Raw genomic sequence first — 25,474 nt, 5'->3', positions numbered from 1 at the left:
GGAAGTAGCACATCTACTTCGAGCAGAAATAGCTACACTTCTGTGCAAAAGGGCTATAGAACCGGTTTCCCCTTCCATGAGCGAGTCGGGCTTTTACAGCCGTTATTTCCTCGTTCCCAAGAAGGACGGAGCTCTCAGACCAATTTTGGATCTGAGACGTTTGAACAAGGCTCTTATGAGAAGACCGTTCAAAATGCTCACAACCAGACAAATTCTCGCGCAAATTCGCCCGAGGGACTGGTTTATATCTATCGATCTAAAAGACGCGTACTTTCAGATCCAGATAATACCCCGTCACAGGCCATTCTTGAGATTCGCCTTCGACGGTCAGGTATATCAGTACACGGCCTGCCTGTCGACACAGCGCGCGCGCTGCATTCGACGCCTGGCCGCGTCCCTCCGGCCGGGCAGCACCGTACCTCTCAAAACATTTCAGAGGTTACTGGGTTGTATGGCCTCAGCCGCAGCAGTGCTTCGGCTGGGTCTTTTACGAATGCGCCCGCTACAACGCTGGCTGAATGCCCGAGTGCCTCACAAAGCATGGGCTTCCGGCGGTGTTCGCATCAGAGTGTCTCAGAGCTGCGTTTCAGCTCTGAAGCCCTGGTTAGCGGCCGACTGGTACCAGCGGGGAGTGACAATGGGAGCTATCTCACACCACAAAGTTATCTCGACGGACGCTTCCACCTCAGGCTGGGGCGCTCTGTTCGAGGGCAAACCGGCTTTTGGCCTATGGTCAGACTGGGAAAAATGCCTCCACATAAACTGTTTGGAGATGATGGCGGTCGAGAACGCGCTCAGGCGCTTCCTCCCATTCATACGGGATCACCATGTGCTAGTCCGCTTGGACAACACGTCCGTGGTATCCTATGTGAACCGACAGGGCGGTGTCAGATCCAGGAATCTGTGCAGGCTGACAGAACGCCTTCTCGTGTGGGCTTACCGCTCGATGCGCTCGCTGAGAGCCGCGCACGTGCCGGGCCACCTGAATGTCGGTCCAGACAGACTGTCCAGGGACAACATTCCCCTGGGAGAATGGTCTCTGCACCCCCAGACAGTCCAGTTTCTCTGGCGCCTATTCGGCAGAGCGGAAATCGACCTCTTTGCGTCGAAAGACAATGCTCAATGCCCGAAGTTTTATTCGAAGAGCGAGGACGCGCTGTCCCAGACATGGCCCAGCCTCCCGCTGTATGCTTTTCCTCCGATCTCCCTGTTGCCACAGGTCATTTCGAGGATCAGAGAAACGCACCACTCAGTGCTGCTTATAGCCCCGCGATGGGAAAACCAAACTTGGTACCCAGAGCTAGTGAGGCTGTCGCACTCACCCCCATGGCCGATCCCGGTGAGAAAAGATCTCCTCTCCCAAGCCGGTGGATCGATCTGGCATCCCCATCCAGAGCGCTGGTCGCTGCATGCATGGGTGATCAACGGATACCCGTTGACCTGTCAGAAGGGGTCGTGAACATGATCACACAGTCAAGTGCCCCCTCTACGAGACGGCTCTAAGCGTCTAAATGGTCGGTGTTTTCTAAATGGTGGGCTACTAAAAACTTGGATCCGCGCGCATGCGGGGTCCCGCGGGTGCTCTCCTTCTTACAAGAGCTGTTGGAAAAGGGCAGATCCCCTTCCACGCTCAAAGTATATGTGGCCGCTATTGCAGCGTTCGCTGAGACGACGCGCGGCCGGGCAATGGGAAGGAATGAGCTCATTATCCGCTTCCTCAGAGGAGCTAGACGGATGAATCCCCCGCGGCCCCCCTCGGTTCCCTCGTGGGATCTGTCCTTGGTCCTAGCGGCCCTAAAGGCTTTTCCCTTTGAACCGCTTGAATCCGCGGATCTAAATTATCTGTCGCTTAAAAACCGTTTTTCTGATAGCTCTGTCTTCAGTCAAACGAGTGGGTGATTTGCACGCGCTATCTGTTAGCCCTGCATGTCTTGAGTTCGGGCCGAATGACTCGAAAGTCATTCTCAGACCGAGACACGGTTACATCCCCAAAGCGATTGGAACCCCGTTTAGGGCACAAGTTATTTCCCTCTCGGCTCTGCCAGCATCCGATAGTGGGGACAGTGATAACCTCCTATGCCCTGTCCCGGCGCTCAGAGTTTACATCACGCGCTCCGCCGCTTTCAGGCGTTCAGAGCAGCTCTTTGTTTCCTTCGGCGGACGCACCAAGGGTCTTGCCGCCTCGAAGCAGAGCTTGTCCAGGTGGATAGTGGACGCGATAGCAGCAGCTTATGCCTCCAGACACCTGCAGTGCCCTCTGGGCATCAGAGCCCACTCCACTAGAGGCATGGCCTCGTCATGGGCCTGGTCCAGCGGAATTTCTATTCACGACATTTGTATGGCGGCGGGCTGGGCCTCCCCGTCAACATTCGTGAGGTTTTATAACCTGGAAGTTCCTGCCCTACAGGCAAAAATACTGTCAGTATAAGTGACATGTATGCTCTGCCCATTTCTCGTGTGCAGACTACGTTCATATGCTGGCGCTATTCTGGTACTATACTCAGGGTGAAGTGTTTGACTCAGACCGGCTGATCCGCTCTGTTTCCTATTTCCCGTTACGCGCTGTTGTCGGTGCTGGCCCGCGCTGCTGGCCGCCCGTATTATTCTCTGTCGCGCGGGAATTTTTTCTCTTCATGTGAGACCGACTATGTCGTTTTTCTCCTACCCTTATGAGTGCTTATGTACTGTATGGGCTCGCTCTGCCGGCCCTACTGTTTGTACTGTTATATGTTTATAGACCGGCCGCGCCGCTCTATTTCATTTACTGCATGAAGTGCTTGTACTGCGCTGGCCCGTCTCTCCGACCGGCCACATTTCCCAGCAGAGTGTTTTCCCTGGTTTCCCTGGGATTCATGGGCTGGATGCTCGGCGCACACGGCGTTGACAAAGGGTTCCCGATGCGTAAGCTAACCTTACGCAATACGAGAGACCTCTCGTAAGAGAACGTACTCGGTTACTAATGTAACCTCGGTTCTCTCTAGAAGAGGGAACGAGTATTGCGTAACCTGCCGTGTCGCGCCACGAGCTTTTGCGCTTCAGACTGCGAAAACCAGAATTTTAGCCTGTGAGCGCTGAATATATACACGCTGGCCACACCCATTCTGGCGGTTAGAAGGGTGTGGAGGGCGCTCACCGATAGGCTTAAGCAGTTGCCACCGAGCAGCCAATGAGCACGCTTATACAGCCTGCCTAGGTCTGTCGGCTGCTGCACTGCGTTGACAATGAATACAAAATTAAGGATAATTTTTTGGCTTCAGATCTCGAAGAAAGAAGACTTTCCCGATGCGTAAGCTAACCTTACGCAATACTCGTTCCCTCTTCTAGAGAGAACCGAGGTTACATTAGTAACCGAGTACGTTTTAAGGGATAAAATGATCGACTACAGGGGGACTTTAACAAAGCCTAAGCTTTTCTAGAGGGAAGAACAAGTGGACATCGTTCTCTCACTGGCCGCGGCCGCGGACCCGTCTAACATTATTTCACTTACCACTGGGAGTGTTTGCTCCGTAGTGCCGACGGATGAACTGTGGATTGGACTGAACGATCAGAGGGTCCAGAACCTGTTCGAGTGGTCGGACAGAACACACGTCACCTTCACCAAGTGGATAGTCGGAGAACCTTCACACCTCATAAATCGCATGGAGGATTGTGTTCTCATCAAAGGAAAGGTGGGTGTTTTTTTTATTATTGTTATTTTTACTTTTGAAACATCAGACCGACGTTTCCATGTGAAACTATGACATTTGGATATTAGTGAGTTGATTTAGTGTCTGTAACAGGAGGGCAGATGGGCAGATCACGTGTGCGACGCGCAGCGCGGATACATCTGCAAGAAGAAGTCCACCAGCAAACCGGATGGAGCCGTGGAGCTCGCCAGTCCCGGATGCCAAGCGGTGCGTCCAGACTGGGTTATACTGTCATGAACAAAAGAGAAAATCAAACAGATATATTTAAATAATAAATGAATCCATCTGTGCATCCATCTATCATTATCTGGGAATGTGCTTCAGTCTTGCTGTCTTTCATTGCTCAACACTTTACAAGAAGATCTCATTTGTTAAATAAACATGAACTAAATACTTCTACAGTATTTATTAATCTTAGTTCATGTTCATTTAATCATTTACCAATACATTCTTTAAATCTAAAGTTGTATTAGTTAACATTAGTTAACGCACTCTGAACTAACATGAACAAACAATGAACAATTATTTTTATTAACTAACACTGACAAAGATTATAAAAAATTGATTGTTCACAGTTTGTTTCTGTATAGTTAACACATCATCACTCATACTGGTGTTGAGTTTATACATTTTCATGGACAACATTGGCCAAGATTGTTGATGATTAGTGTTGATTGGTGTCGAGTTGCTACTCATGTGAAGTATTTCTTTGTTAATATATATACATGTACATATACATATAGTTTTATAACATCTTTAATTAGTCTAGTGACAAAAGTACTAGTTTACACATTGATGGTCCGCTTCAGTCATTCTATTAAGTAACTTTGCAACTACACTAGTCAACTACACTAGCTACAAGTCTCTAGATTTAAATTAAAATATAAGAACTTTGACGATAAATCATAGTACTAGGTCACACTTTGTTTGGATGGTCCAGTTTAGTAATTCTACTAAATAAATTTTCAACTATATGTCGACTTATTCTACTAACCCTAACAGTCTACTAATACTGTAATGAGAGTTAGTTGACATGTACAGTAGTCGACATTTGAAGTGGAGCAAAGCTTTCATCAAAGTTATACATGCATTTTGAACAATACCCGCTCTTGTCACAGGACATCTTTGATGAACTTTTTAGATCCACTTCAAATGTCGACTACTGTACATGTCAACTAACTCTCATTACAGTATTAGACTGTTAGGGCTAGTAGAATAAGTCGACATGTAAAATTTAGTTAGTAGAAATTACTAAAGTGGACCATCCAAACAAAGTGTGACCTAGTACTATGATTTATCGTCAAAGTTCTTATATTTTAATTTAAATCCAGAGACTTGTAACTGATAAAACAGTGTTTCTCTACTGTAATTGTACGAGACGTGTGAGGAAGAGGTCCGGTTTCCACAGGGATGGGTCCGCTATGGATCTCACTGCTATCTCATCGCCATGGAGAGCAAGACTTTCCCTGAGGCCAAACTGGAGTGTGAGCAGACGGGAGCGCGACTGGTGGATGTTGCCGACAGGTAATGGTGAATATAAAGGCTACAACAGAACTAAAGGCTCAGCTTATGCAAACCGTGCTTTAATAGGCAGACTTGTTGCCTAATGGTTAGCGAGTCAGACTGGTGTCCCGAAGGTTGCAGGTTTGATTCTCATGACTTGAGAAAGGCTCCTAACCCCCAATCGCTCTCAAAAAAGGTTTCACACTACACTTCCATTGCAAAAAATATCAAACAAAATCTGTTACATAACATAAACCTTAAATACTAAATTATAAACTTCAAATGAAGGGTAGAGGAAGGAAATGACTCTGAATGAAATAGCCTATGTGAATGAATGTTTAGTAAAAATGCATGCGTTATGAATGAATGCGAGCGAAGTTCAAGTTTAAAATGTTATATTTAAAATTCTATATTTTAGTGAAATATAACCCAGATCCACCCATCTGCTCTGTCCATGAGGCACGATAATGTTTCGTTATGATATTTCGTTATACACACATCACATTACTTCAATGTTTTGTCTTCAATTAGGTATGAGAACGCTTTCCTCATTAGCCTGGTCGGTCTCAGGCCTGAGAAGTACTTCTGGATCGGCTTGTGTAACACCGAACGCCTGGAGCGCTTCCAGTGGAGCAACGGAGATAAAGTCAAGTTCACACACTTTAACGTAGGCATGCCAGGTGTGTGGACCAATGATCACAGCTCTAGTGAAATGTAAATGTTATGCTTGCACTGTCTGAATCTGCCTGAGTTGGGAAGTTTAGCTTTTGTTCTCCTGTCTGTTAGAAAGACACCAGGGTTGCGTGGCCATGCTGACAGGAACGTCGGCGGGATTATGGGATGTTCTGGACTCTAAAAGTAAACAGAAGTTCATCTGTAAGAAAATGGCGGAGGGTATTACTACAACAAGAGAGCCGCCAACGACACAACCGCTCACCTGTGCGTCGGGATGGACGAAGAAAGATTCAGGCAGTTGCATTCAGGTACACGTAAACACAGATCAAATGCTTAAAAAACTAAATCGGGGTTCTCTAGTGGGGGTTTAAACCAGCAAACACTGACCTCAGAGTCATCATTATGGGAAACATGCACAATTAATCAACTTTAACCTGAAATGTGTAAATGTATTATTAAAACTACGGAGTCTCTATTATGCTGTTATGTTCAGATGTAACCAGTATGGCCATTGACTGTGATGTCGCTTGCTAATCTGGAGCGTGCTTAACCCATGAGAACACTACTTTACACAATGTTGTATTAATGTCTTGGGAACCACATCTAAATAAAAAAAAAGTGTAAAAAAATGTTTAATCTTTTCGAATTATGTCCATGATTTTAGTTTGTGTTCACAGAGCAAGTGCCGAAACCTTTACCAAGTTTCGTACCATTCCAATGAACTAGAAAAAACAACAACAACAAAAAAAGACACATATATAGATATAGGGCCCTATTTTAACGATTTGAAACGCAAGTATCAAAAGCGAAACGCAAGTAACTTTGTGGGCGGGTCTCGGGCGCTGTTGCTATTATACCGGCGGGATAAATGACTCTTGCGCCCGACGCAAATCTAAAATGTGTTGGTCTGAATCGCTTCATTACTCATAGGTGTGGTTTGGGCGTAACGTGAAATAAACCAATCAGAGCCTCATCTCACATTCCCTTTAAGAGCAGACGCGCTTGTTCCATGGCGGTTTGCTATTATAACGGCGGATTTGCAGGAGCGGTTCACAGCCGAGGAGACCGGCGTTCTCGTCAGGGCCGTAAAACACAGAGAAGTGACATTGGGGATGGAGAAACACACACAGATGAGCTTCAGTTAAACAGGCATATGATAATTTGGGTAAATGTGTAAGCTAGATTTATGCCTATTTTTCACATCTTCATGGACACAACAATGATTTCCCTCGTGTGGTAATATTTTTCCTTGTAATAATGTATGGTTTTCTAAAAATGAAAACTGCTTCATCTGTGTAGATGAGATGAGATGCAATGTGTGTGTGCGTTGTGCACACGCTACATTGATTATGGCCAAGCATGCGCCCTTAAAATAGCATCTGAATAACGCGCCGCTGACTTTAGACGAGGTTTACGAAATAACGTAATCTACATGTTATGATAAGATGTTTTAAATACATCATGACCGCACCAAAATACTAACAGTTCAAGTGCACATTCTGTTTGAAAATAACATATTCAGTCAATTTATCTTTATTTATATAGCGCTTTATACAATACAGATGGTTTCAAAGCAGCTTTACAGTAATAAACAGTGAAGTAATGATCAATTCTGCTGTAAAAAGACAACAGTAAACAGTAATTCATAATTCAGGTGGAATCAGTTCAGTTGTATAAAGATCATCAAGTGTGAAATGATTTCAGTTCAGTAGCTCTTGAGAAAACAGTGTGTTGTTGTCGTCTCAGCTTATCATCTAAAACTAAATAAGAACATTAGCGTTCCTGTTAAACTACATTTTGTTGCATCATCTGCAGTCTTTTTATGACTATAATAACTTTAACCGCTGCAAATGTCTGTCCACGGAATGCCATAGGAAATTCACTCTTCAGTTTCTCCTTCTCAGGTATTCCAGAGGCCGGCGGACGAGAAGAGGACTTGGCTGGACGCTCGCAGCTTCTGTCGAGTCATTGGTGGAGACTTGGTGAGCTTTCACTCTCCACGAGAACTCAACGTGTTACCGTGAGTGTTTCATACTGATCTAACTCTCTATTATTATGTGTTGGCTAGTAAAACATGATGATTATGTAGAGAACACCATGTATGATGGTAAACGTGTGTATTCTGCAGGTATTCGAACGGAGACACGGCGTGGATCGGCTTCAGTATGCTGAACAGTGATTCGGGTTTTGCGTGGAGTGATGAAACTCCTGTGAGTGTCTCTCATTATATTGAAGTCAATGTAATCTACAAAGTCTAATGTATTATATGCGACTGAAACGGAGGAAAGAAGGCTCCAAAGAACCCAAGATTTAGTCACATTCATGCTTAAAACCACACAAAGTCACACATACTGACAGGTAGAACATCTGAAAATATCCTGATTATTACATGACTATTCACCGAATAGATAAACATGCAGATATCTATTGATTTGAGTTGGAATTATTTCCTGTGTATGATTTATCTTACAGCTTCTGGTTAAAAAATATAACTGTCCACTTTATCATAGCAACTATCGAGTGTGTGAATGTGTGTTTGCATTTGTTTTCAGTCTGATTTTGTGAACTGGAGGTACGGAGAACCCAACAACTACAACAACCTGGAGCACTGTGCAGAAACGGGCTTTAGTTTCGGACGCAAGTGGAACGACTTGGCTTGCGAAACCTTTAAAGACTGGATCTGCCAGATACCAATAGGTACACATGCATGGATCTGTCAAATAGATCTGCGTATTAAATCTCAGAGTCTAAATGCAAACTAATACCCACAAATGCAAACTTGCCACTTGTTGTAATGTTCTGATGTGGTTCTGTGTTCTTCACGTGAGGTTAGGGTTAGGGTTAATTCGCACAAAAATGGTAACTACAGGATGCCTATTGTCCAGGCATGAAGTGTTTCTCAATCGCAGTGATTATGCAAACTCACACTGTAACTGAATAATGAACTCAGTGTCCTAAAGATCTACGGTTTAATGGTCAGAAAGTATACTAGTGTAACTAAATGCTGTTTTGATATATATTCTGATGAAACATGCACATAAACTTAACTATAACGCTTTTTCACTGTTTGTTCAATAGGCACAACTCCAAAACCTGCACCGACTTCTGCAGTCCAAGGTTAGTAACTACTTCATAATCATAATTCATTAGCATGATCTCTTTTCAGGTATTTCCTAACCCCAAATGTAATGTTTAGCCCTTCATTATATTAAGATGTTATGTAATTATTATTATTATTATTTTTATTTTTTTTACATTTCCACTGTCTTAAGGAGAAAACCCAACAGGCCGCGTCCACACCGTAGACTGGTTAGGTTCCCTTTCGAAAGGGAACTCTACACTACGTCAGAATGACGCTATGGGGAACGCCTCAGGCGTGACAGGTGTCTGAAATAAATATCAACTCACGTCAATTATGTTGACCGGCGACAGCCCGTGAATCATCAGCTTGATTGATTAACGCGCAACCTGGATGTATAAAGGGAAGCCTTGCATACATGACAACATCTTTTCGTCTTCAGGGACTGTTTGTCTGTATTGAGAATATCGCTGAAGCGCGCGGGAGGCTCTCGAGAGAGCCTCTTGTGCAAACTGTGAGCGTTTTTTATTTAAAAATGCTCCGCTTTCGCGGACCCTTTTCTCGAGGGAGGAGGGTTCAGCATCTGAGCTGTGGTGCGTGCGATCTGTGAAACAATACTGTTTGGGTACGAGGCGTTCACAGTCAGTTCCTGAGGGTGCTGGCAGTGTTCATTAAGAAATATCTCGGCGCGTGTGAGAAAGAAAAAATCCGTGCGCTGTCGGATGTTTCAACCTCGCAACTGTTGACTTTCTTCTCGAGGGATGAAAGCCAAATATTTTTTAACGGCTCTTTTCTCGCGCTTGCCGAGGCAGTGTGTAGATTACGAGAACGTATAAATGTTAAAACAGTATTGTCTGGTGAGTATGGCTGCATTTAATTCTATGAATTAAAATGATGGAATATTATCTGACTTTTAAGAAGTTAGATATTTAGTAATTCAGCCTATCATCCAGATCGCGTTACCCAGTGTTTTTGGCTGCATTTTAATTGAAAAATGAGCAGTGAACAAAAAGAGCATGTGTAATTCTGGTCTTTTTGTAAAATGTGAAATTAACATATTTCTGTTTCTTTTCAGACCACATCTCCTGTTTTAGAGTCTGGGGCAAAATGTTATGGGAGTAAATCTAAAGATTTTTTCGATGGTCAGGTAGTAGGTCTTAACAGGCCTCCTTGACCAGACAGTCCCCATTTTGCAACCGGACAGTGCTTGGGCCTCCCTGAGGTGAGCTCCCAGGAATTGACTGTCAAGGAGTAATGTGGTTATCAGGTTATAGGCCTCACTAGGCCTTCCTGAATATGAGCTTCCACATACTATGGTTAAATGAGCTCCCACATATTATGGTTATCAGGTCATAGGCCTCACTAGGCCTTCCTGAATATGAGCTCCCACATACTGTGGTTATCAAGTTATAGGCCGCTCCAGGCCTTCTTGAATATAGCTCCCATATAATGTGGTTATCAGGTCATAGGCCTCACTAGGCCTTCCTGAAAATGAGCTCCCACATACTGTGGTTGAATATGAGCTCCCACATTCTGTGGTTATCAAGTTATAGGCCTCACCAGGCCTTCTTGAATATGAACTCCCACATACTGTGATATGAGCTCCCACATTCTGTGGTTATCAAGTTATAGGCTTCACCAAGCCTTCTTGAATATGAGCTCCCACATACTGTGGTTATCAGGTCATAGGCCTCACCAGGCCTTCCTGAGTATGAGCTCCCACATACTGTGGTTATCAGGTCAGAGGCCTCACCAGGCCTTCTTGAAAATGAGCTCCCACATACTGTAGTTGCCAGGTTATAGGCCTCATCAGGCCTTCCTGGTTATGAGCTCCCACATACTGTGGTCGCCAGGTTACAGGCCTCATCCGGCCTTCCTGGTTATGAGCTCCCACATACTGGGATATCAGGTTACAGGCCTTTCTAGGCCTTCCTGAATATGAGCTCCCATACACGGTGGTCGCCACGTTACAGGCCTCGCCAGGCCTTCCTGGTTATGAGCTCCCACATACTGTGGCGCCAGGTTACAGGCCTCACCGGCCTTCCTGGTGATGGGCTTCTACATGTCAGGTTGCAGGCCTCACCCGGCCTTCCTGAATGTGAGCTCCCACATACTGTGGTCATCAGGTTACAGGCCTCATCCGGCCTTCCTGGTTATGAGCTCCCACATACTGTAGTCGCCAGGTTATAGGCCTCACCAGGACTTCTTGGTTAGGAGTTTTTCACATGTCAGGTTTCGGGCCTCGCCGGCCTTCCTGAATGTGAGCTCCCTCATACTGTGGTTGTACATGAGCTCCCACATACTGTAGTCGCCAGGTTATAGGCCTCACCAGACCTTCTTGGTTAGGAGTTTTCACACGTCAGGTTTCGGGCCTCACCGGCCTTCCTGAATGTGAGCTCCTACATACTGTGAGCTTCCACTTACTGTGGTTATCAAGTTATAGGCCTTACCAGGCCTTCTTGATTATGAGCTCCCACATACTGTGGTTGAATATGAGCTCCCACATTCTGTGGTTATCAAGTTTTAGGCCTCACCAGGCCTTCTTGAATATGAGCTCCCACATACTGTGGTTATCAGGTCATAGGCCTCACTAGGCCTTCCTGAGTATAGCTCTCACATACTGTGGTTGAATATGAGCTCCCACATTCTGTGGTTATCAAGTTTTAGGCCTCACCAGGCCTTCTTGAATATGAGCCCCCACATTCTGTGGTTATCAGGTCAGAGGCCTCACCAGGCCTTCCTGAATGAGAGCTTCCACATATTTTGGTTGAATATGAGCTCCCACTTACTGTGGGTATCAAGTTATAGGCCTCACCAGGCCTTCTTGAATATGAGCTCCCACATATTGTGGTTATCGGGTCATAGGCCTCACTAGGCCTTCCTGAGTATAGCTCTCACATACTGTGGTTGAATATGAGCTCCCACATTCTGTGGTTATCAAGTTTTAGGCCTCACCAGGCCTTCTTGAATATGAGCCTCCACATTCTATGGTTATCAGGTCAGAGGCCTCACCAGGCCTTCCTGAATGAGAGCTTCCACATATTTTGGTGAATATGAGCTCCCACATGCTGTGGTTGTCAGGTCACAGGCCTCACTAGGCCTTCCTGAGTATGAGCTCCCACATACTGTGGTTGAATATGAGCTCCCACATACTGTAGTTGCCAGGTTATTGGCCTCACTAGGCCTTCCTGGTTACGAGCCTCCACATGTTAGGTTACAGGCCTCACTGGCCTTCCTGAATGTGAGCTCCCACATACTGTGGTGAATATGAGCTCCCATGTTATATGGTTATCAGGTCAGAGGCCTCACTAGGCCTTCCTGATTTGAGCTCCCACATGCTGTGGTCGCCAGGTTAGAGGCCTCACCGGCCTTCCTGAGTATGAGTTCCCCCCATGCTGTGGTTGTATAATGGCTCCCACATACTATAGTCGCCAGGTTATAGGCCTTACCAGGCCTTCTTGGTTAAGAGCCTCCACATGTCAGGTTACAGGCCTCACCGGGCCTTCCTGAATGTGAGCTCCTACATAGTGTGGTCATCAGGTTACAGGCCTCATCTGGCCTTCCTGGTTATGAGCTCCCACATTCTGTGGTTATCAGGTCAGAGGCCTCACCAGGCCTTTCTGAGTATGAGCTCCCACATACTGTAGTCGCCAGGTTATAGGCCTCACCAGGCCTTCTTGGTTAGGAGTCTTCACATGTCAGGTTACAGGCCTCGCCGGCCTTCCTGAATGTGAGCTCCTACATGCTGTGAGCTTCCACTTACTGTGATTATCAAGTTATAGGCCTCACCAGGCCTTCTTGAATTTGAGCTCCCACGTGCGGTGGTCGTTAGGTCACAGGCCTCACCGGCCTTCCTGAGTTTTAACCTTCCACAATTAGTGGTCACCAGGCTTTAGGCCTCTGCGGCCTTCCTGGTTATGAGTTCTTTCATGTCAGGTGGCAGGCCTCACCAGGCCTTACTGAATGAGTACTCCCACGTATTGTGTCTATCAGGTTGCAGGCTTCTTCTGGCTTTCCTGATTATAGGTTCCCACGTAAGGTGGTTCCCTGGTTACAGGCCTCACCAGGCCTTCCTGGTTTTGAGCTTTTATATGTCAGGTTACAGGCCTCATCCGGCCTTCCCGAATGTGGGCTCACACATACTGTGTTTTTAGAGTGATGAAGTACGAGCAAACCTTTACTTCATTCCTTTTTGGTACATACGTTCCGTACCTTTTTTAAACCATGCTTATGGTAAGTCACACGACTTATGTCTTGTGTATTTTCTAAAATCCATTTTCTATGGTAAGGGTCATGCGCGTATCGCTTCTGTCCCTTCCTATGTGGCTCAGACCCTGGTCTTTCTCTTCGGGTCCCATTCTAGATACTTCCTGTCGTCACTTTATTACGACAGATGTTTTTCTCTAGCTAACTTCCACATTCTGATGAGCTCCCACACACTGTGGTCACCGTGTTACAGGCCTCACCGGCCTTCCCGAGTATGAGCTCCCACATGCTGTGGTCGCCAGGTTAGAGGCCTCATCAGGCCTTCTTGGGTTCAGAATGGCTAAGTACATGCACTTTCTTTCATGTACTTTCTATTTCCATTTTTTATGGTAAGGGTTGTGCGCTGTACGCTTTATTCCCTTTCTGAAAGTGAGCTCCCACATCCTGTGGTCGCCAGGTTAGAGGCCTCACCGGCCTTCCTGATATGAGCTCCCACATGACGTGGTCGCCAGGTTAGAGGCCTCACCGGCCTTCCTGATAGGAGCTCCCACATGCTGTGGTCACCAGGTTAGAGGCCTCACCGGCCTTCCTGATATGAGCTCCCACATGTTGTGGTCGCCAGGTTAGAGGCCTCACCGGCCTTCCTGATAGGAGCTCCCACATGCTGTGGTCACCAGGTTAGAGGCCTCACCGGCCTTCCTAATATGAGCTCCCACATGTTGTGGTTGCCAGGTCAGAGGCCTCACCGGCCTTCCTGAAGGTAAGCTCCCACATATTGTGGTTGAATACAAGCTCCCCCATGTTGTGGTCGCCAGGTTAGAGGTCCTACCAGGCCTTCCTGGAGGTAGCTCCCTTTAGGCCCTCACAGGCCTCCTCAGTGTTTTGAAACACAAACACTGGGTAGATCCATGGATCGAGTAGAGAGACTCCCCTCGCTGGCAAGGGTTGTAAAGCACTATGCTGAGTCATACTCTCCAGGGTTTCCCGTCTCTGAGATCCGGGCTGAGTGGTTCACTGCCTGTTTTGCAGTCCCTCGGGTTGGATGCCTTCTTAAGGCAAGTGTCCAGAGGCTCTGTCTTCAGACAGACAGGAAGTGGCCAGACTCTAGTGTCTTATGTAGTGACACCAGGTCAGGCCTGCCTGGTGGTATTTCAGGTGGCACGCTCCCCTGAATAGTGACTGGCTGGGAGTCCCTTGGGCCCCCTAGCCACACTCCCTAGAAGGGACCCCTTCTTTTGGAAGCTGTGGTCCTAAGCCTTTGAGCTGGCCCAGATATACCCCCCATTAACTATGTTCTGGCGGTTTCTTGGTTCATTAGCTTGGGTGATGACCGGTAGGGAGTGCTGTCACTGACAGCCCGATGTGACCTAAGGGTGAGTGGTTCCAGTGTTTTCTGAATTACTGGTTCGGACAGTTGTCACTGCCTTTGGGCATGCACTCCCCTCAGCATGGTGGTGTTGGTATATCGTTCCCCATAGCGTCATTCTGACGTAGTGTAGAGTTCCCTTTCGAAAGGGAACGTCTCAGGTTACGACTGTAACCTATGTTCCCTGAGAACAGGGAACGAGACACTACGTCTTCCTGCCATGCCTCGGGGCCTGCCTGCAACAGTCCCTTCAGACGATAGGATGTTGTCATGTATGCAAGGCTTCCCTTTATACATCCAGGTTGCGCGTTAATCAATCAAGCTGATGATTCACGGGCTGTCGCCGGTCAACATAATTGACGTGAGTTGATATTTATTTCAGACACCTGTCACGCCTGAGGCGTTCCCCATAGCGTCATTCTGACGTAGTGTCTCGTTCCCTGTTCTCAGGGAACATAGGTTACAGTCGTAACCTGAGACGTTTTATTCAATGTAATAGATTATAAACATCTAGAATAATCGACTGGGACTAAAACACATCGGCTCATTAAATGCAGAGCAATTTTTAACATCACTTACTAACTTAAAGCAAGACACTACAGGCAAAAACAGTTTTTACATGCAGGGGCCAGTTTTGAGATTTTGGGTTATTTGGCTTATAATAAACTTGTGGAAACATCCAAAATACACTTTTAACTGTTGCTTTTATTTGCACTTGATCCATTTGCATGTGTAGATCTCAATTACAATACAAATCTGTAAAGGCCGTCTTCTCAAAATGAGTTTTATCTTCACTTCAGCAGCACTTATATATTATACATATTCCTATCCATTTTCTAAAGTTTGTTTTACTGAGGGGGGTTTAATCAGATATAATTTGCCTGATTTTATACAACATAAAAAATAAATGGTGAAAATGTTTTTTCTTCTCTCTCTCGCTGTTGACAGTCTTTTCAGATTTATGGAGGGATAAAAAAGAGAAGTCCGCCTTTAAGTCTAAAATTTTGAACCTGGCTTAATCCAGTGTTCGGATTTCTGTTCTGGACGTTTTTGCGAATTAGTGCATATTTAATTATGAGATATACTGAGATAATGCCTCAGTTGCATATTTAAATATAACATTTCAGAAAACATTTTTTTTTTTTTTTTGCAATTGCGATCAGTTGACAGCTCCTGCTCACTATCTCCTGTCATGTTACGGAATAGAGCTTCAGTTGTGGAACAGGTTGTAAAGATTGTCAATGCAATGATGTAAGGCTGAGTAAATGATGTCAGAGTTATCATGACTAGTACAAATCACACACTACAGATGAAGACAATGCTAAGTTATGTTGTTTTTATCCCACAGTGGAATATAACATGACATCTGATGGCTGGATCCAGTACAACGAGAGTCAGTACTTCATTAATGAAGACCTCCTGCCTATGGAAAAAGCTCGCTCGTTCTGCAAGAGGAATCACGGCGATCTCGTCGTCATCACTGGTCAAACAGAGAGGAAGTTTTTATGGAAGCAGGTATATTACCGTGATTCCCATTAATGCTATAACATTATTGCATGATCATTCTTTAGAGTTATTGACACTGTTTTACAGATATTAAAGAAGCCAGAGGGTGAATACTACATCGGGATGAGATTGGAGTTGGACAAAACATTTAGGTGAGTATGAAAGTAATGTAAAATGTAAAAAATGTGTACCTTGAATGCAATGTAAGACGCTTTGGATAAAAGCGTCTGCCAAATGCATAAATGTAAATAAATGTAAATGTAAATGAAAGAGTTAGATGCATAATGTCAGGTTGAGTGAGGGAGCGAGGGCTCAATTGCGAGAAAAAGGTCTTTTATTCAATATATCACAAAATAAAACAAAACACAAACAAAACTACCCCGAGGGGGAAAAAACAAGACAGACTAGACTTGACTCGGCTTGACTTGACAGCAGGGAAACACACAGCATAGATACGACGACGAACCAGCACAGAACTGCAAACACAAGGAGAATAAATAGGGAGAGCAAACAAAGCGGGTAACGAGGGAGGACAGGTGGGGAAAATGAATCAATAATCAGGTAACAAGGTGGGCGGGGTTAGACAATCGACAGGAGAGCACATGGCACAAGGAAACACATGACAAGCCATGTGCTCACAAGAAACAGGACTAGAACACAAAACGAGACATGAACACGCAGCTAGTGAAATCAACACACGCAGACAGAAGAGCGCGCGGCTCGAGCGAACTTGAAACCGCACGCGCTCACGTGACAAGACAGAGCGCACGAGAACGAGCGAAAGCTCATTCCGTGCGCTCACAAAAGAAAACAAACACGCGGAGCATTGATGTCCGAATCCCGACACATAACCGAAACCTAACTAGACAGACGTGTCGGGATCCAAACACCATGCCCCGCACATATAACAAGGCACGTAGACAAGTGAGTGCACGGCCTGAGCGCGCTCGAAACCGCACACTCACACAGAGACGAGACAAAACCGGGAGTGTCAGAGCTCTGTCACAAAACCAAGAAATTAACTAGACCGAAGTAACAGAACCCTGACACTACCCCCCCTCCAAGGGGGCGTCCCAAAGCGGGACATCAAAAACAAGACAAGACAACTCACCAACAGACAACACAAGACAGGAAGATCAAAACACAGAGACAAAGTGGGGAGGGAGGGAGGGGAGCCAAGTCAGAGCCAGCAGGAACATCCACAAAGTCAAAAAGAGGGACCAGGGAGGGACGGGCGGGTTGAGCCAGGGAGGCTCAGGCAGTTCTGGGGTCATGGCAGAAGACCAGGGTGGAACCGGAGGGACAGACCAGGGAGATTCCGGCGGGTCTGGAATCCTGGCTGAGGGCCAGGGCGGTGCTGGAGGAACTGACCAGGGAGACTCCGGCGGGTCTGGAATCCTGGCTGAGGGCCAGGACAGTACAGGGACCTTGGGTGGCGTCGACAGGACAGGTTGCAAGGGGAGAGCCATCAGGGCAGGCGGAGCAGGCTGGCCAGGCTTGGGAAAGACAGGGACTATAGTGAGTAAGGCCATATAAGGAGGAGCAGGCTGCTTGGCGACGGCTTCCGGGCTGGCAACGGGCTCTGGGACAGCCTCCAGGCTGGCAACGGGCTCTGGGACAGCCTCCGGGAGCTTGGCCGAACCCGGCATGACTGGGAGCATGGGTGGCGCCGGCAGAGCAAGGAGCTTGGGTGGCGCCGGCAGGGCAAGGAGCTTGGGTGGTGCCGGCAGGGCCAGGAGCTTGGGTGGCGCCGGCAGGGCAAGGAGCTTGGGTGGCGCCGGCAGGGCAAGGAGCTTGGGGATGGCCACTGGGCCAGCAGTAGGCTCTGGAACGACCTCTTGATCCTGGGGTATGCAGAAAGCCTTCCTCCTTCTCCTCCTCCGTTTCCGTGAGCAAGGGGGCGCTGCAGCCTCTTCGGCCGCCAGTGGGGGCGCTGCAGCCTCTTCGGCCGCCAGTGGGGGCGCTGCAGCCTCTTCGGCCGCCAGTGGGTAGGAGGCCGATGAGGCGGAACTGTTCTTCCTCCTCCCTCTCCCCGAAGGGGTCATCGGAGGACTGGGGACCTGGCAGCTTGTGAGGTGAATAGGAGGTGGGCCAAGAGGTGGAAGGCCTCCCTCCTCACCACGGTTGTATACGTACCCCACAAACTGCCAGAATGAAAGAATCCCCAGCATTCCCATCTCCCAGGCACGGACACGCTCATTAAGGCCTTTGTTGAAAATGTCCTTGAGCGCAGTGTTGTTAATGTCAAGCCCCTCCGCAGTGATGACAAACTGGTGGGCAAACTCTTTCACTGTAGACACCCCTTGGCGAAGAGAAAAGAGCTTGCCATAGTGCTTCATCGTCTGACAAGTGGAGGGGCAAGCACTGGGAGATGGAAACAGGAAGATGACCATCTTTCTGATGAGTCCTCTGATGGCTGGTTCGTTCTGTCAGGTTGAGTGAGGGAGCGAGGGCTCGATTGCGAGAAAAAGGTATTTTATTCAATATATCACAAAATAAAACAAAACACAAACAAATCTACCCCGAGGGGGAAAAAACAAGACAGACTAGACTTTACTCGGCTTGACTTGACAGCAGGGAAACACACAGCATAGATACGACGACGAACCAGCACAGAACTGCAAACACAAGGAGAATAAATAGGGAGAGCAAACAAAGCAGGTAACGAGGGAGGACAGGTGGGGAAAATGAATCAATAATCAGGTAACAAGGTGGGCGGGGTTAGACAATCGACAGGAGAGCACATGGCACAAGGAAACACATGACAAGCCATGTGCTCACAACAAACAGGACTAGAACACAAAACGAGACATGAACACGCAGCTAGTGAAATCTCATAAGCCACGTGTTCACACAAAACATGACAACATGAAAGCACACAGCCAGTGAAAAACAAGCTGTGTGCTACACAGCACAAGACAAGAAAAAACACACGCAGACAGAAGAGCGCGCGGCTCGAGCGAACTTGAAACCGCGCGCGCTCACGTGACAAGACAGAGCGCACGAGAATGAGCGAAAGCTCATTCCGTGCGCTCACAAAAGAAAACAAACACGCGGAGCATTGATGTCCGAATCCCGACACATAACCGAAACCTAACTAGACAGACGTGTCGGGATCCAAACACCATGCCCCGCACATATAACAAGGCACGTAGACAAGTGAGTGCACGGCCTGAGCGCGCTCGAAACCGCGCACTCACACAGAGACGAGACAAAACCGGGAGTGTCAGAGCTCTGTCACAAAACCAAGAAATTAACTAGACCGAAGTAACAGAACCCTGACACATAAACTAGTTATTATGCAACAGATACTTTAGGCATTGTTTAATTTAAGTACATTTAGGCTGGTTTTATAATATTTATTTTTTTCTTTTTCTATTTATAGCTGGTTGGACGGTTCACCTGTTGTATATACATCATGGAGTCAAAATGAACCAAATTTTGCCAATAATGATGAGAACTGTGTGACTATGTACAGGAATATGGGTAAGACTCCTCATCAGTGCTGTTCCCATATATAGTAGTTTCACTAGTTCACACTTACAAATAAGTTAGATAGAATAAATGCGTATTTGGCGTGCTGTCCGAGGAGAGGGCTCCGGGCTCGGTATTCGGCCCGAACCCAGAGTACTCCCCCCGTATTCCTGGCTGTAAAGATTAAGCCAAGAGTGAGGAGTCGGGGTGGTGGAGGGATGCTGAAAAACTGTCAAGGAATATTAGGTGAGTTGACAGTGTGGATATATATATACTTCTTGTCATGCTGATTAGGGTAGACATAATTGTTTGATGACGAGTAGATTGGATTGCTTATTTGAACGTGCTCCTCCCGAACTTTGTTTATAAAACATCATGTGTCAGAGTGGCGTAAAACAACGGTGTTCAATCTTTTTACTCCAACCGGCTTCTTCTCTAAGCCTAAACACCTTGATGAGCTGGATTTAGGAGCCAGCAGGAATGTCTTTTGACCACTAGATGACACTGTGCAGTAGTTCACAACCCTGGTCCTAGAGAAACCCCAGGTTACGTTCACATGACAACAATGTACTAAAAACTGAGAAGTTTTTCCTTTGCGTTTTGAAAACGATTGAAAACTGTCAAAACGATCCGCTTAAACGAATAAAAATGCTGCGTTCTGCTGCCTGGCCAGTAGATGGCGATCTCACTTTGTATCATGTTCAAAAGTTTGTGTTTTCAGGTCCCCATAATACCACAGTCATGTAAATGAACGGCTAAAACGCATACAAAGTTTTTTAGTTTGGAAAGGGTGCCATGTGATTCAACTCATCAACTCGTTAGTAGAGACTCCAAGGCTGTGTAGACATACACTCAAAACTTCCCTAAGCACTTCCCTGCCGCCGTTTTAAAGTGCGCTCAACTTCGTCAAGGAGACGAAAGAGGTGTGTTTAGACAGACCATTGAGGAAATAAGTCCACACTTCAATATCGTTTTTATTAGGGATGCACCTATACCGATACCAGTACTCGGTTGTCGGTTCGATACTGTGCTCATGTACTCATGCCGTTCACATATCGCATCTAAAAACCCGTGGAAAGCGCGGCCGCACCGCCTTCTCCTTTCCAAAGGCTCTTGCGCTCCGGTGGTGTCTGTCATTGCTATGCAACCATGAACATGGACACGCCGAACACCTGGAAAGATCGCGCCCACATCGCTTATTATGTCGCCTACATTTGAAATAACTAATTTGTATGCGCAAAAACACGTATGTGAACGGCCCCTGATGGCATCGTGACATTAGCCTAAGCTCTCGTCGGTTGAGCAGGTAGTCGGAGGAGTAGTAATGTCAGCCGTTTGGAGATATTTAAAGCGATGATGATAAAAGTAGAGCAGACTGCAAACTATGCTCTGCTAAAATGTCAAGAGGAGGGGTGAGAAATAGCTCCTTTAACACAAGCATTTTGATTATACAAGTTGTTTACTCTGTTACAGTCAGAAAGGGAAAAACATCTGATGAAAATAAAACATTGTTAGAAGAATTGTAATGGTATTAAGTACTCATATCGGTACTTGTACATGTACTTGGTCTGAAAAAAAGTGGTATCGGTGCATCCCTTGTTTTTATATTTTCTCCAACGGCCCAAGCATACATACAGTTCTATAGAAAGGTGCGCAAAACAAATTCGTAAGAAAATTAAATGTAAATAGTGAAGCAGCTCCATTGCGGATTTCAGTCATCAAGGGATTATTGTGTAGCCTGACTACGTCAGACTTCGTACTTCCGCTCAATTTCGGTTCGCTTCTGTACTCAGTCTGAGATAGTGACCTCTCTCCCCGTTTTCCTCCGGCCTGAAAACAGCCGGCCAATCAACGAACAGATGGCGGGCTGAGAGCGTTGACGTAGACGCTGATTGTACCGTGGATGCGTAGATTTACTTCACATAATCTGCAAAAGTCGTTCACAGCCATGTTCACTCCGGTATTTCACTCGATGGTTTTGTTTTCGCATCGTACATGTGTTTACAGTTGAAGTTAGATGCAGCTGAGCCAGCGCATAACACAAGTCATAACCAAACGTAATGTGATTGGCTTACGGGTAACCAGTGATTTTAAACTTCAGACAACCCCCCCCCCCCCCCCCCGCGAGAAAGAAAACGCTTTTCAATTACGCCCTTCCAGACTCTGTCTACGAAGCAAAGCGAAGTAGCAGAGTTTGGTATTACCAGGCTACTTATTGTGCTCCATTTCAAGATTCAAGATTCAAGAACTTTATTTGCCATTTGTGCTTGCACACATAGGAACTCTTGTGCGGTTATTGCTCAAGAGTCAAGTCAGTTTAAAAAGACACACAAGGAAAACATAAATCTATCTATAAAACATATACATTGAAAATTGCACAAAACCCATTAAAAAGTGTACATTTGCATTGTGTAATTACACCAGTATGTTGCATATTGCACAAGCACCAGAGAAAACATAATATAATACAATATGATATATTGTACTACAAAGTTGCGTTATAAATAAATAAATAAATAAAATAAAATGCACAGGTATATTGCACAGACCCTGGATACAGTAATTCATTTTGTTTTGGCCAAGAGTCTCACTGTGGCTGGGAAAAAGCTGTTATAAAATCGTGTTCTATTTGTGATAATACTGTGCGCTCGTCTGTACCGAGATTATATATACAGTTTTTGTGTGTGAGCAGGGAGTGAGCTGGATGTAGTGTGTCTCTCGTAATTCTCTCTGCTCTTTTCTGACAGCGCTGTGTGTAAATTGTGTCCATGGAGGGGAGTTCTGTCCTAATAATCCTCTCTGCAGTCTTTATGACTCTTTGCAGAGCCTTCCTCTCTGTCTGTGTGGTGTTTCCATACCATACAGTGATTCCTGTGGTGAGGATGCTCTCTATCAGTCCTTTGTAGACCTGGGTGAGAGGGCGACAGTGCAGACCAGCTTTTCTGAGCAGCCTGATGAAATACAGTCTCTGCTGGGCTTTTTTCACTGTGGCAGCAGTGTTCAAAGTCCAGTTCAGATCTGATGTTACTTGTAGTCCCAGGAATCTGTAACTGTCAGCCCTCTCCACCTCAGTCCCCTTGATGATGAGGGGCTGCAGGGGAGATGGGTTTTTCCTGAAGTCCATGAATACTTCTCTTGTCTTATCTGTGTTAAGGCATAGGTCGTTCACCTCACCATAGGCAAGAATTTCGTTCACCAAACTCCTGTAGCCCGACTCGTCCCCACCCTTGATGAGGCCCAGAGGATCCGTCCCGAGGCCCCGTCGGGACGCCGAGGTCTGTCAGCTTCTCAGTCAGCCTGCCCGGGCGGATGGTGTTAAAGGCCGAACTATAATCCAGGAACAGCGTTCTGACTATGTTCCTCTGCTGTCCAGGTGTTGCAGGATGTGATGTAAAGCAATGGCCACTGCGTCGTCCACTGAGCGGTTGGGGCGATAGGCGAACTGGAGGGGGTCGATCATGCCTGGGACAATGTGATTGATGTGTGTTAGAACCAGTTTTTCTAAACACTACATGGCTACTGGCGTAAGTGCTACTGGCCTGAAGTCATTCAGAGTGGATGGATTTGACTTTTTTGGAACTTGTACAATGATGGAGGATTTAAAAATACGGGGGACAACTGCTTGGTTTAGAGATAGGTTGAAATTGTCTACATACACACCAGTAAGTTGCTCTGCGCAGGCCTTCAGAACTCTGGGAGGGACGCCGTCTGGTCCAACAGCTTTGTGTGGGTTCACCTGCCTCAGAGCTTTCAGGACCTGTGTGGGAGTCACCTGAAAGACAGTGTCCGTGGGGTTGCAGGAGGCTTTTAAAGGGATATCTGTGTTCATTCTGTCAAACCTGGTGTAGAAGGTGTTAAGGCTGTCTGGGAGGGTGACATCCAGGGGGTCTGTGGCTGGTACCATTTTCTTGTAGTTTGTGACTGCTTGGATTCCCTGCCACATACTGCGCGTGTTGTTACTTAGGTAAAATCTTTCAAGTTTTTGGGAATACGCCCTCTTTGCAGCTCTGATGGACTTCTGTAGCTCATACCGGGCTTTCTTGTACTCCCTTTGGTCTCCTGACTTAAAGGCTTCCTGCCTTTTCCTGATCTTCTGTTTTATATTTCCATTAAACCAAGGTTTCTGGTTTGGAAACACACGCACAGTTCTGGGAGGTGCACATGTAGATGTGCACCAACTGATGTAGTCACTCACAGCCTCTGTGTATTCATGGATATCATCTGTGGCCTCCTTAAAGGTGTTCCAGTCTGTGGCCTCTAAACAACCCTGCAGGCTAGCCTGTGCACTGTCAGTCCAGGTGTTAACAGTTTTTATTGTGACTGGCTGTGCCTTAAGCCTCTTAATGTAAGTGGGCTTGAGCCGGATTGCCAGATGGTCAGACTTGCCGAAATGGGGTTTTGGTTCAGCTATAAAGGCATTTTTGATATTGCTGTAGCAGTGATCCAGTATCTTATTTTCTCTAGTTGGAAAAGTCACAAACTGATACAGTTTTGGCATATTTTTCTTGAGGTTGCAATGATTAAAATCTCCCAGAATAATAAAAGCAGCATCAGGATATTTGTTTTTATGCTCATTGATCATGTCATGTAGCTCCCTGAGTGCAGCCTCTTCTTTGGCGGAGGGGGGAATATACACAACACTCACAATGATGCATTGCAATTCTCTGGGTAAGTAAAACGGCCGTAGCTTCAGAGTTAAAAACTCCACATTCTCAGAGCAAGATTTAGAAATAAGCTTACTGTCGGTACACCAAGTCTGTTTGACGAGGATGGCCGTTCCTCCGCCACGAGTCTTGCCGCTATCCACTGCGGGTGTTATCGCCTCGTCGGGTGTCCTTTCCCCCAGCCATGTTTCACAGAAGCACAGCATGGAGCAGTCTTGTAAGTCTCTTTGCGTGGAGATCCGAACCCGGAGCTCATCCATCTTGTTTAACAAGGACTGGACGTTAGCAAACAGTATGACCGGGAGGGCTAACTTTCCACTGCTAACCAAGCCATTTAAACACATTTCAAGGGTTCTGCCAGTGATGGGCACTCATGCAACTTATGCGATGATGTACATCCAAATGAACGAGACGGAGGGAAGTTAGCGAGTGAAGGGCATAAATAAACAGAGTTAAAGGCAGCCCAGGACCTCGAGACGTCAAACACGTGCAGTGTTGGGGCTCCAGCACCAGTGTTAGGAACCACTGCCTTCAGTCATGCTTGTCCAGTCAAGTTTTCTCAATACGTTAATGGGTTGTTGAGATACCTCATGTCCCAAACATTAGATTAAATACACTTGATTGATAATAATCACTGGTTATATAATAATGATTGATTTTGATAGTAATAAGCATACTTGATTGCCTTTGACACAGGTTTTTTAACAGGTATATGTTAAATGTGGAAAAAAAAACAGATTCAGTTTTTCCAGTCTTTAATGTCATAAAGAGCAACAATAAAGGCAAAGTATGGCTTAAGGTATATGGATGACAAGCAATATGGTTGACAGTATACTTTAGGTTTATAATGGGTATAGTTTTATAAAAGCTTAAAACATCAATTTAGTGTTCTTATGCACCAATATTATGTCATCTATTTGCCAAGACATATGTGATTTTTATAGCTGCATTATCCTCTATTCTCTGCACAAAGTATTTGCAATATGTTTTTTTTTTTAAGGATTCTGGAATGATATCAACTGTGGTATGGCATTGCCCTCTATCTGTAAGAGAAATTCCAACTTTGTCAACGCCACCATGTCGCCTTCCACTGTGCCAACAGGAGGCTGTACTCCAGAATGGACCATGTTTCAGGGCAGAGGGAGAGTCATTTCATCATACAAACATAATTGGCCGGTTTCACAGACAAGTGTTAAGCTAGTCCCAGACTGAAATGCATGTTTGAGCTGTTTTAGCTGAAAGCAACTTGCACTAAAATATCTTAAAATATGTCAGTGCCATTGATGTACTGTCTCAAGATGCACACCAGTAATGT

At 46.0% G+C, this 25,474-nt stretch overlaps 1 protein-coding gene across 1 annotated transcript in view; it reads left to right on the top strand.

Annotated features, from left to right (window-relative positions):
- mrc1a (mannose receptor, C type 1a) overlaps positions 1–25,474 on the top strand; it is a 65,437-nt gene that overhangs the window by 15,327 nt on the left and 24,636 nt on the right. The window contains exons 8-20 of the mRNA XM_081347703.1: positions 3,511–3,668; positions 3,780–3,893; positions 5,095–5,210; positions 5,721–5,869; positions 5,976–6,172; positions 7,769–7,884; positions 7,993–8,074; positions 8,417–8,561; positions 8,943–8,981; positions 15,864–16,030; positions 16,109–16,173; positions 19,407–19,507; positions 25,160–25,299. Of these exons, the coding sequence (XP_081203829.1) occupies positions 3,511–3,668; positions 3,780–3,893; positions 5,095–5,210; positions 5,721–5,869; positions 5,976–6,172; positions 7,769–7,884; positions 7,993–8,074; positions 8,417–8,561; positions 8,943–8,981; positions 15,864–16,030; positions 16,109–16,173; positions 19,407–19,507; positions 25,160–25,299 (1,589 nt within the window). The remainder of the gene's footprint in view (positions 1–3,510; positions 3,669–3,779; positions 3,894–5,094; positions 5,211–5,720; positions 5,870–5,975; positions 6,173–7,768; positions 7,885–7,992; positions 8,075–8,416; positions 8,562–8,942; positions 8,982–15,863; positions 16,031–16,108; positions 16,174–19,406; positions 19,508–25,159; positions 25,300–25,474) is intronic.

The sequence above is a fragment of the Scardinius erythrophthalmus genome (genome assembly GCF_964197995.2).
Source record: "Scardinius erythrophthalmus genome assembly, chromosome: 2".
Lineage (NCBI taxonomy): Eukaryota > Metazoa > Chordata > Actinopteri > Cypriniformes > Leuciscidae > Scardinius > Scardinius erythrophthalmus.
Note: the sequence above shows the minus strand (reverse complement) of the source record. Positions and strands in the feature narration are given on the sequence as shown.